The following is a 13,199-nucleotide window of genomic DNA, read 5'->3' as shown; positions in this document are numbered from 1 at the left end:
GATTTAGAGCCTGCTGGGTGCGTCTTCATCTTCACAGCTGTGGATTAACTCAGACTTTCCAGAAGAGGACAACCATATGGGATAATTGGTGTCACTGGGTAGCTAAAAAAAATATGAAGAAACAAATGTCGTCCAAACACAATTCACTGTTTTTACAGCCACAATTACTAGTCTGTTTAAGAAATAAGAAAGGCAGCATTACACTAAAAAAAGAAAATCTATTCATATCTGTGTGGGAACCTAATCAGGCTCTTGTTTCCAATGACGATGGCTCCACAGTCGCACCAGGTCTGCGACAAGAATGCTCCTTTTGTGTGCCGATAATGTGGAAGCGATAAAATTTCCTATAAGAGACATATGTGTTTACATCATGAGATGTGTTATTTGACAAAACGCTTTGTTCTCTGCATATTTTCCACGCAGAGTTTCATGCTGGGTTGTTTTGCTGGAAAGCTTTGATTAGCTAGAATTAGTTGCTGAAGTAAAATAGACACTTTTGTTTTATGAGTCCTCTTGCTGAGCTGTAAATTATAGTAAAACATATAAGGAGTGACAGAAAGAAGTGCTGATTTGAACCTCTGACCCATGATCGGCATAAAAACATAAGATAACTCTTTCAAAGGACTACTGAGAGCCATAAATATTCCATGGTCCACTTAAAGTTAGGCCCTTTTAACAAAATAAAGCTGTTATTTTGCAGTACTACAACAATACAATCCACAGTATCTGAAATGTGGAGAGATTCTTTTATTTTCAGTATGTGTTGGCCATTAGCCACAGCAGGGCAGCAGAAGAGATGAGAATGATTTTTCTTTTTCTGAACCAGTACAATGAATTTGTGGTCAGTAAAAGAAGTTGGAACTGGCAGACTCAACGGTGAAATTAGGTAACTGTTACTTTGCTGCTTGAGAGTGAAATAATACAGGCATGTGTGTCTCCTAAGGAGAGAGGAATTGAGTGGAATTTAGGGCCACAGAAAAGTTTCCCTTGACAATATATATAACAGCAACTGACAAACACTGAAATTACTGGTGCTAATCGTTAAAAATAAAACCCCAAACCTGAAATGAATGAATCTGAATAATTGGTAAAAGCATTCTTTTAGCTAAGAAAGAATTTTTTTCATGCTCATGGAGGTATAGGGAAAACTGAACGCTTCTAACTTCACCTATGACTACAAAATGTGTTATTTGTATTTTCACAAATACAGTTAGTTTGTTTGCACATATTGGGTTTTAATAAATCGGAGAGCACATTAGTCAGCAAGCGCATAAATAATCACTGCAACAATCTTTGTTATTATGACATTAGTTATGATAATTCATTAGCTGCCTGTTTGTGTTGCACCTTAACGCCTTTTTGCAAAGGTATTTGGTGTATTATGAGAAGATGCAGAGAATATTCATGCTCTATAATGATTAGCAGACTCTGCAGCAGGGTGATATATGGGTGTTTAAAATCAGAATGTTATGTCTGCTATGGACACATTAGGCATGTGCAAACAGGGAAAAGAAAAAAGTGATGCTGTTATGAGGAAACCATGTGCATATATTATGACGTGGATTCTGTAGAGAAAAAGAAGTATTTTCAGTATATTATTATTTATTATTTATCGTGCTTCTAAATTAAGCACTTTTTCTGTAATTGTTATTCCAACGTCATGTAGCTGTACTTGATCAGTGCCCTTTCAGATATATCTGTGTAAAGCTAAGTAGTTCTCAGTTATTTAGCTTAAAATTGTGAGTTAATTTGATGTTGCATACTTGTTAGTTCTTAAATAGTAAGATACTATTTATTACCTGTGTGGTGGCACATCTGAAATTGAGAGGAGGGCCTGGCCATAGTCATAGCAGATCTGTAAAACTCACTTTATTTTGATTGTTAACATTTTTCTTAGAAAAACTGAGAAAATTCTACTGAGACATTGAAATTTCATCATAATAAATTTATAAAATACACTGTTTTAACAGGTAACAGCAACAAAAGAAAACATACACTTTTGCCATCAAATATTCAATCTTTTGATTTGGAGGGATCTTGGTTTTTTTTTCAAAAGCTTTGATTTTCCAAGTTTTAGATTTTTTGAATTCAAATAAGAGTTGCTATCATGTGTTTGTATATTTCTTTAACAATTTTCTGTGCACCTTTCTATCTCTGTCTTCTCCTCCTCCTTTCCTTTTGTGTAGAGAGCACTGCTAGGACACAGATGCTGAGCCTTGGAAGGTGTTTTTCTGGTGATGGCATCTGGCTTCTTGGCAGACTCCAAAGGCTGGAGCTGCCTTCGAGTTGCCCCTGGGTTTGTCACATGGTTAAGCTGCTGATGAGTTACTTAGGCTGTCTTGTGTTTCTGGATGTCTTTTTCTGTTAACCTACCTCTCACTCTAAATATCTACATGAGAAGCATCCTAAAATAAAGGGAAAAGTAACCGAATGCTTTTTATTTATTTATTTATTTATTTACTTTTTATATATATACATAAATCTATAACCCCATTTCTTACCCTGATGCTACAGTAGAGCACTCAACTACAGTGCTAGTCACTGAATGTATTTAGTACGAAAGACATGCCAATAAAAAAAAAGGATATTTATATATCATATAAGAATAGGAAGGAATGTGTACAATTAATATGACTTTAGAAACAGTTCTTGCACTTAGATCAAGATCTTTCTGAAATTTTGGAGTAGGATATTTATGCTTCTACACTGTTTTTTGAAAAGTTTACATTTCCTGAACTGCTGAAGTTTATACCTGTGACATCAGTCTCAGGACAACACTTAACCTTTATTTCCATAGCTATTATCTGTGACACCCAAAACATGGGTGTGAACACTAATCTGCTCTTCCTCCAAACAGAAGAAAAGCTTTTTCAAACAGAGACTCTCTTTCCTTCAATCTGTTTGACATCAAGCTTATTTTAAACACCACTACAACAATAATTAAAAGTAAGAAATCCCACTGAAATTTTTATTTTTATTTGTAGCTTCTTTTCAGAAATGTGTGCTGGAAATAGTGAAGATGTTGCTGGTTTTGGTGAACTTATAAAAACTCGTTGTCATCAGACAGTTCTAAGTATTATTATTGCATGTTATGTACTCAGAAGGAAAATTCTGGTATTATAGCTTTGCAACACTACTTACTAAATATACTACGGAAAAAATAACCGCATTACCTCTTGTAGTGCAGGATTTCAACAGCACTTGCAGTCACTCCTTAGAGTTTTTCATCTTTAGAAAACAAATTACTCATTGTCTAAATAGCTGAACTTTCATCTCTATAAATAAGATATTTCAGCTTTGCACAATTCATTTAAAATGCTGACAAATAGGGATTCTCACTTGATTCTCAGTAGCTTTATTGTTCAGTTTCATTTACTGTAGCAATGTATTTGTTGAAGATGCAACATAGGACTTCCATTTTTAGTAATGGAAGAATTTAGAATTAATCAGGGTTCATAAAATTTAACATTTTTTCCTGAGAAAAGAAAATAAAAGGGTAAATGTTTCTAGAACAGGTCCCTTCCCTTCAGTCGAACCACCTTCTGTTGAAATTCTTTGTGATGCACCTTCCATGTACATCCACTGCAATTTATCGTGGTAGGCCAGCTCTCATCATCCTCACTTAAATCTGCTACACTGAGTATTGCAACCCCTCTTTTTATCTCCGTATTTCACATATGGCTTTACTACAGTTTCTTCAGAATTGTGCTGCAAAGAATGACATCTGAATCAGATCCCTGCTGCTGTGACCAAATACTCTCTCACTGCACAGTCAGTTGAAATGTCTTTAGCCCTTGACTTTTTGTTCCTGTATAGAGTGCAACTGTTCTCTCCATTTCCTCCCTGAGATCTTACATCTGAAGAAACTGCCTCTCTTCTGTGCAGAAGTTAATCACTTTCTCTGTATTGTATCTTCTCACAAAAACCTTTTGCATAGGGCCTGTCACTGACAAGCCCCTTGTAAGAAGGTTATGATATGGATGTGGCACTTGGGGACGTGGTTTAGTGGTGAACACGGCAGGGCAAGGCTAATGGTTGGACTTGGTGGTCTTAGGGGTCTTTTCCACTTCAGTGATTCTATGATTCTATGACAATCGTAATTCTGTGTTAGGTGGTAAAACAGCCTGTCACAAAGTTAACAAGCTGTCAGCGCAAACCACCCTTAACTGTGCCGATTTAAGGCCCATTCTATTTTCCTCACCATGTGTCACTTCTGTAACATTTCATTCTCAGAATTCTTCATTTTAATTCATTCTTTTAGACACAGATGCTGCAGCCCAAGAGACAGGTATGAATATTCCTGCTGTAAAAGAAAGGGAAATGTCTGGTGCATAGAAAGCCTTTGCTCTGTGCTTATTTTCTGTGCTCAGTGTCATTTACCAGAGAATGTGCCCAGGAATGTCACAGGCCTATGTGCAAGTGAAAACTTATAAGGAAGGGGGCCTGAGCCAGTGAAAGTGTTTTGATTATTGAAAGCTAGTTGAAAAATCAAGTTGAAAAAATGTTGAAAGTCGTGGGAGGGATGTGTGAGCCTAAGCCCTTTGTCTTCTGGTAAAGCATGAATGAACACTGGCAGCAAAGGCAGTTTTCCTACTGTGTCATGAAAATATCTCACAAAGGCATTGTGAAACTTAGGTGGCATTAAGAAAGATTTTACATTTGGATCAGTCAAAATGGCTATGATTAGTTCATAGCTTTTCAAAAAAATTTTAGATCACAGATAATACTTTTTATAAGAAAAGTGAAATGGAAATCATTAATCCAATTCCATAGCCAATTTCTGAAGCAGTAAACACCATCACCATCACCACTGGATTATTATATTTATTAGTTATTCAGTTCTTCTTGAATGGTAGCTCTAAGCTATAACAAAAGCTTAGTGTGAACTCTGCTGTTTCCAGGTAAAAAAATCAGTGTGCATTTGTGCTGTTCTGTACACACACCGAGTGCAGCACTTTCCCACTTGTTGGGTAATTTTTTGAAGTAGATGAACATCATTCAGACTCATAGTGAGCTGCAACTTTTGGATTATTAGTTGATTACAGCTGGCATAAGATTTCAGTAATAAGTGCTTAGGTCTGTAAGCCTGTAAGTTCATAGGTGCTTAAATGTGAGACTTCACTTGCCATTGCCTTGAGACTTGTGGCATTTCAAAGTCCCGCTCTTCAGCATCAAAGCATGACATTACAAAAAACCTAGTTCTGGAAACTGTAAAGCTATCTCCTTGTTCATGTACCTTAAGCAAGCTGGTTTTTAAAATTGTTAACTATTCAGGAGCACTCAGTAATTCAAAATCAGTCCTACTTATATTTAGATGCTGAGAATTGGATTGTAAGAATCTAACTTAGTGACCTCTTTAAAAAAACAAAACCAGGCTATACAATTTTAAGGCTTCTTAAAACAATCATGAATACTTGATGGTTTTGAATATCTAATTTGTAATCAAGAGCCTTCTTGAGAGTCAGTGGTTGGCAAAAGGATTGTGAAATGATCTTCTCTTTATGTGATAGCCATAAATAGATCAAAAAGGAGATATGTTTCAGTGTTTGAGATAGTTTAATTTTTTTACTTGGTAGTAAAATAGTTGGTAGGTTAGAATTTCAATTGAAAAAATTCCATTGCAACTTTTGCTTTTGAGCCTTAAAAGTTAACAGTCAACATTCATTCAATGTTTGGGTGTTATTCCTCTCCTTAATCTTGCAAATAAAAGCATCACAACCTGACCATCCCAATGTGAGGTCCTAAATTGCCATTTCAAGCCACAGTAGTGGTATTTGCAAAAATATCCATTCTGTCCCTGCAGTGGTGTTGTGCATGTATTTTTCCAGACTGCCTAGCTTCCCATACAAACTGATATTTAAAAGTTATACATCATCCCAGTCCACACAGCAATGTTCCTAGCATTGGTGTGAATTCTTGCAAGATTTGCACTCATTTGCGGAACAGCTTTGTTTTAAACAGACCAGAAAGCTAATTACTGTTACTTATTTTTATATTTTGCTTTTATGTTTTAAAATGCCTTTATAGAAATGCCAGGCTGAAGCCAGTACTAAGACCTTGGAATAATCCAGTCATGAATTATACATACATAGAGATACATAAATGATAAAATTTCTGTTATTCTCTGTCTTGCTTTAGAAACATTTCTCCCTGACAGGACTTGCAGAACAGCCAATACAGCCCTCAACACCCTGGGAGGGGAGTGGTGAAAAATTCTAATTTTATTCTACTTTTTCTTTTTGCATTTCCAAAATCAAGCAATTTCCTAGATAGTCACCAGAACAGCCCACTTTTCTTTATGTTATCTCTGTAACCCTTAAAGTGCTGTAGGTGTTTCTGTTGCCAATGCTGACAGGACCGAGGCACCAGATCATTGACAAGTCCTGCTCTGACTAGTGTCACATCTTTATCTTTGTGTTCATCTTGAAATATCTGTTCAAGAGGGAGGTACACCATAGGCTGCAGCTTTTAGAGATCACAAACACATCTTTGCTTACTTGTCTACAAGTGGGCTACAAGCTCCATTTGCCATGTGAGCCCAGGGTGGTGCCCAGTGCTGGCAGTGGATGGGATGCAGTTTTGCAAAACAAGTCTGTTTTGCCCATGATGGTAACAGGTAAGAGATCTCTCTGTCTTTATCTTGACCCAAGAGCTTTCCATATTGTTTTCTCCCTCATCCTGTTGAAGTGGGGGAGGAGGAGAGTGGCTGGCTGGGCAGCTGGCAGCTAGCCTAGGTCAAGCCACCACACTGTTTTGGTTGTCATAATTGACAATCAACTTCTATCTTCTAAGAAAAATGGAATACTGTAGAAAGAATAACTTATACCCCACATTTTTTTGCCCTCATAGGTTACCTGAGAAGGGAGGAAAAAATTCTTTTGAACTTCAGTTAATAAACCTGGGTTTGTTTTTACACAGAATTCCTTTCACACTCTTGAGAATGCAGTACAAAGTATATTAAGTACTAAAGTTTTAGTATACTTCTAGTAAAATATAAGTAATCTCCTTCAGGTAGTTGAAGAAGATGTCAAATAGGTTCCTAATTCAAAAAAAAGAAAAAAGTATTAAAAGACAAAGCACAGAACGCTGAGAAAGCCTTTATAATTGTTGGGTTTTATCTTTGAATTGTATTCAAGTTTATTGTGTCATCTCTTTCATAGTGCAGTGCCTGATTATTTCTGAGCTGAGAGTGTGCAGGATTTCAAAAGTTTGTGAAATGTGCTTTTTACTCTCATTTAAGCAGACCATCCTATTAAGCAAGCATAAACTGACCTGAACAATGTGCTAAAAGGGATAAGTTCCAAGTAGTAGGTGGAAAAACCACTTACTGTTGTGTAAAAGGCTTCATTTTCATTCTCCAAAACATCACCAATAGCTGGGAATTTTTTCTATTTTCATTTTTTGACTTCCAGCGGAGGAAAAATGTGGTACATTGGCCAAAATATTTAAACACCATTGATTTCAAAATGTTAATCTGTGATCCTTTTGTAGCCCCTGTGTGGTGTTGGAAGACAGTGGAAGGAAACAAACAAACAAGAGTTTTCACTTGTCACCCAGAGTTGTGACTCTGCCCCTCCTTCACACATTTGTCTCGCCACTGAGTCACTGAGCTTACAGCACTGTGTAACTTTCATTTCTGTGGGGGCTTGTTATATTAGAAAAATTGTTCCAAAGAAAGCAACAATTATGACATAAGCACATCTGGCTCTTGCAAATTATTCTTTATTAAGCTTTCATTTAATTACATGTGCTGAAAGGTCTGCTTTTGATTACTGTAAATTTTTTTATTTGTCCATCTGAATGATAGTAATGTTGGAAATTGCATACAAACCACCTGGCTTTTTTCTCACTTATAAGGCAAAGTTTATATATATATCTATGGGTAGAAGAGGGATTGGAATCTTCCCTGTTTATGGTAGAAGATTACTCATGATGCTAATTCAAGGTGAGGGTTTAAATTTGGTCACTGGAAAGAAATTAAACCTATTTGATTTTGTTCAGTGAACACTTTTTATTGGTAGGAATTGTTTATTTTAATATACTTTTATTATGTTTCTTTTATTATGTTTCCATTGAACTTTTTGAAAAGTTCCACGAGAAAGTTTTTGCATTTTCATCACTATTTACGGGAATTTTTAAGGCCCAGATTCCTTATTAGCATTTATAGAAGTTATGTCACTGTACACAGAGATGGAGACATACTCTGTTGCCTACCTTAACTTCCATTGCTGTCTAGAAGATGCAGCACTGCCTTTTGGTAGGAAACTGTTCCTATGTCAGCTCTCAGTAGAGGTTCTGGAGTGTGTGGGTCATTTCTGGGTGAGAATAGAAAGACCTGGAGTACTTTTTTTTCTGACAGGGGTTTATACCTCCATTTTATAAACAGCCTTATAATATCGATTTTGTGTTTAATATTCAGGCACAGTAACTTTTTGCTCAATACCATGATCATCATTAGCAAGAAGGAAAAAAAGAAATCAAGAAAAGTCAGCAAAAGTCAAATTAAGAAAAAAGAGATTGGTGTTTGAGTGTTTTATAGTCTTTTTTTTTTTTTCCTCTTTTTTCAAATAACAAGAAGGGAAAAGCCACAAACAAGAGCTAAAAAAGATCTATTAACTTCTTTAAGAGAAGAAACACCAGAGGAAAAAAAAAAGTATATTTACAGCTTCTTTTTTTAGGAATTTTTGCAGGAATATATGTATATCTTCTTGTCTTCCAGCAACTGTATGCAGCTCAGCTGGCAAGCATGCAAGTTTCTCCTGGAGCCAAAATGCCATCTACTCCACAGCCACCAAATACGACAGGGGCACTTTCACCCACTGGGATGAAAAATGAGAAGAGAGGGACCAGCCCGGTAACTCAAGTTAAGGTATTTTTCAGTAAAGAAAATAACTGGTGTTTGAAAAGGACAGTGAAATCGAACGGTCTTTTTTATTGTTTAACAGTTGGAAGCTGAACCACGTTACAGTTCTTCAATATTCAAATAAAAAAGTTCAGTTTCAGTGCTGTATTATCAGTATAGAGAAGGGAAGAGAAAGAATTCACTTCTTGTTTCCAAAAATACCAGGCGTCCCTCTTCCTACCACAGGCAGCACAACAGATTCATCAGTAAAATGTGATATTTTCAAGACTTCAGTTTGTAATCTAGTAATGTGCATAAATGGAGTCCATTTCACTAATTGTTTCACACCGAACTCTTGAGTATCTTAAAATGTGGTGCTAGCTTATATTGTTAGGGTAAGAGAGAGACTGTAGGGCTTCTAATTATTTTACAAATCTCTAGCTGTACTTAATTCTGCAATTTTGGAAAAGCCCCACATAAAAATAACATGTAAGTCAGGACTCCGGGGAAAACATTATGTCGCTGCAGATTGATTTGACTTTTGCTGATTTCACACAGCTGCTGACAACCGGGCTGCTCCTCGTTGGTTTTGAGCCATTGCTGAATGCTTGTGCCTGCTTATTCTCACTTCCTTGGAACCAGGCAGCTACAACATGGCATTTGCCAGCAGCCTGAAATGAACATTGTGTGCCCTGCAAAGTCTGTGGTGCAGCCAGTACCTTTGGGTGGAACTGGTTCACTTCCATTGTTGCGCTCTCCTGTGGTTGTTCAGAATTTCATGAGACCAGAATTCAGAAGCAATTTACTTCAAACTGTAAAGAAACATCAACATTCACATGTTTTACCAATTTTAATGATGGCGCTATAAATCCAGAACTATTAAAGTAAATCTAGAGGTGGCATATAGTGACTTTGTGGGGAGAGGGAGGGAATACCTTTTTTTTTTGCTGGCTGCTAACATCTTACAGGCACACAGTCCTTAGCCTCGAACCAGCCTGGGAAGACTTTACTCACTTGAAGTGAAGGTTTCTTCTTTTTTTTTTTTTTTTTCCCCATGTTTTGACGTGAGAGTAAAATATCATTTGTTTTTTCATTATCATCAATCATTGTGGTAAAGTGTGGGTGAGTAGATATTTCTGCCTGGACTGATAAATTTCCGTGACACTTTTTTGCTAGGCTGAGAGTACTAATAAATAAAAACTATTCCATTATGGCCAGATCTAACATTTATTTAGCAAAACGTTCACTTTACTTAGCTGTAGATGTGTATTAGTCTAATGTTTTACCTCTTGTAATCCAATGCCAGGTTTGAGAGCAGTCAGGGAAATTTACCCCATATGCAGAGTTTGTTACCGTCAATACAGAAGCCACCAAAAGCAAAGCCCAACTGTTTCAGCAAAGTTGCCATAGTATAGTGATACCTAACACCAGTGATTTATGGTATTGAGAATATACTACTGACTACTTTAATGTGAAAAAGTAATTTTGTAAGTGAGTGAGCCAAGTGGATCTACACCAAACCAAACCTTTACTATATGAGTAAAATTTTCCCTGGTTAAATTCAAGCACATATCTTCTTGAACGAAGGCCAATACCATTCCAGGTTCGTGGCCAGCTGAGTCCTATTACAAAATTGACCACATGCAAATTCTTAGGGGTTTCCCTACATAATGTAACTTGAATGGACTGAAGTATACATTAATAAAAATGAAGCCTTTTTATTCTTATTTTTATTAAGCACACTATTTCATTGAAAATATTAAAGATAAACTACAAGTGCTTTGTGTGAACAAATACAAATGGCTAATGAAGAAATTATTAGTACAAAAGCAGTATCTATATTCAGTTGTTGCAAATTGTTACCTTTGTTAGACATGGCAGTTTTGATGGGCATGCATTGCTTAACAAATCCTCTATATTTTCTCTGTTTTTAAGCAGTTGTTTCTATAAACTACATGCATTATTTATAGAACTAATGCAATACTTTTACAGAAGTCAGGTCTTTCAAAAAGTAATGATAGGTTTTTCTTAAGTCAGTGAGCAGCTTTTCAGAAATGGGAATGCTGTCTATAGTACAAACCAACAGGTTCTGGCAGTATTTAGAGGTTTTTCATGATCGTACTAGTACTAGATGGAAAATTGTTTAAAAATTGAACACTGTAGCATAGGTTTGTATGCAAACATGTTCATGGTACCTAGTCTGGCAAACTTTGTAGTCTGAATGGGGCTCTGAACTCTTGGAGAAATTTATTGAAGCCGCTTTGCATCTGTGCAAGGAAACAGCTCACATGTAAATGTAGCCACAAAACAAAAGAATGGACTGTGCCCCTTGTACCTTTGACTTTTTGCTCTCACTTGGCCTCTGAACAGGTGTGGACATTTGTGCACACTGCAAGGTCAGGAAGAATTAAAATGTTATGCGGTTTTATCTGAAAAGTTTAAAACTGGAGATATGATGGCACTATCGATACCTGTTTGTTACATTTTCCCGTTTAATGTGTTGTGTATGACTGGATGTACTTTGCTAAATGACTGCTTGACACTAAGGAGAATGGAAAAGATGAGATAATGTGGTGCATTATTGTATTTTGACATAATTCTAAGTTTTGAAGCGATCAGTGCAGTGTTTTAAAATACGGACGATATTCTCATATCCAGCATAATTCTGCTCCGGGCATAATTTAAATGAGATATCTGTCTTACTGGGCTCTTTGACTATGGGAAATCACTGTTTCACAGTTTGCCAAATGCTCTGCTGTCTTGCTTAAAGTATTAAGCAGAAGGAACAAGCTCAAAGAGTGGGAAGAAGGTTGGATTCTGAATGTCTATACTGATCAAAGAAATCTATTGCTTGAATAAGTCTTCTTCCAAAAGTCAAGATATTTTTTAGATGGACCTACTCTCCTACAGCACAGAAGCAAGATATATGTCAGAGAGAATTTGTTCCACAATTACATATGAAAAGTATCAACGGATATAAAGGTGCTGATACTAGATTTACATACCCTTAGAAAATATTCCCTGTCTTTATGCAAATAAAACATACAAATACACTAAACATTGAATGCACCAGAAATGACTACAGAATACAGAAATAAAAGGGAAGTATCAAATAAGAAGCCGAATAGCATTTATGTGGAAAATATTCTCGATTTTACATAAATCTGTCAAAAGACATGACATATAATAAAATATTGTAAAATATACAAAATTAAATAGTAGAAAATAAAATATATTTTGAAATGCATATATATGCAGTCATTACCCTCGTAAGTAAAGGAATTTGAATTCAGGGAAATTCTTATCTTCTATTATATGAGGGAAGAGCATAGATTATTTTACTAAACAAAACATGCACACAGAATAAGATGCATGGAATGTATAAGTTAGCAGCAGCGCTAAATGTGGGCCAAAGAACTGTCAGGTTTTCCAAATGATTCTTTCATAGAAGTACTTCTGATTCCTTAGTTTCTAATACATTTAAAAATAAGCTACATAACTTATTTTTATAGTGCCAGGAACTTTTCAAATAGAACCATGCAAAAGCATTACTGAGCTGCTGGAAATTTTAAATAATTCTTTGTAAATGCCCTAGGTTAATTTAGATCTCTGAAAACACATTAGGAAATTAAGCTGTAATGTGAGCTAATTCAAATTTTAATTTGGCAAAAAGAATGATCCAGCCACATAGTTAATGTAAATAAGAAGCATAACACAGAGAAATTAATGAGGTTTCCTTTCATTGAATCTTAAAGGAGGCAGATAATTAGCTTCTTTTGTTATTATTGCTGGAGAATGTGGTATTGTCTTCGAGGTGTAAAGTAACTGCTGCTTGCAAAATGATGTGTTCATTTGTCTTTTCCTAATAATTATTCACATTAAACTCTTGCAGGATGAAGCAGCTCAGCCACTGAATCTTTCAGCCCGACCCAAAACAGCTGAACCTGTCAAATCCCCAACATCTCCAACACAGAATCTCTTCCCAGCTAGCAAAAGCAGTCCTGTGACAGTGACGAACAAGAGTGGCATCCCCAGCCCGCTCAGTGGATCTCTGGGAAGAGGATCCTCTTTAGGTAACTAATCTGTCCTGGGGAAAGGAGAAAGTAGGCAAGTTTTCTGCATGAAATCTCACCCTGAACACACTTTTGAATAAAGTAGATACTTGGGCCTACATTTCTGTTTAAAATGGAAATAAAAATAAATTAAAGATGTTCAAAGAACACTTAAATGTCAAGGTTTTGCAGGGGTGTGTAAAATGATGTGGCAGTGATAGTCATCTACAAGAAATACAGCAAATAAATAAATAACCTAAGAAATAAACATACATACAAATATATACATGTAGGTAAATAAATAT

The 13,199-nt window shown here is 36.0% G+C and overlaps 1 protein-coding gene across 18 annotated transcripts in view; it reads left to right on the top strand.

Annotated features, from left to right (window-relative positions):
* The window catches only part of SOX6 (SRY-box transcription factor 6), a 375,371-nt gene that overhangs the window by 300,665 nt on the left and 61,507 nt on the right, over nucleotides 1-13,199 (top strand). For 16 of the 18 annotated variants that reach the window (XM_064657436.1, XM_064657427.1, XM_064657438.1 and 13 more), the window contains 2 exons: nucleotides 8,720-8,869; nucleotides 12,735-12,915. In XM_064657436.1, the coding sequence (XP_064513506.1) occupies nucleotides 8,720-8,869; nucleotides 12,735-12,915 (331 nt within the window). The remainder of the gene's footprint in view (nucleotides 1-8,719; nucleotides 8,870-12,734; nucleotides 12,916-13,199) is intronic. The other 2 variants (XM_064657445.1, XM_064657442.1) reach the window with 1 other exon arrangement.

This window comes from Pseudopipra pipra, chromosome 6 (assembly GCF_036250125.1).
Source record: "Pseudopipra pipra isolate bDixPip1 chromosome 6, bDixPip1.hap1, whole genome shotgun sequence".
Taxonomy (NCBI): Eukaryota; Metazoa; Chordata; class Aves; order Passeriformes; family Pipridae; genus Pseudopipra; species Pseudopipra pipra.
This window is presented reverse-complemented; position numbering and strand designations above follow the sequence as displayed.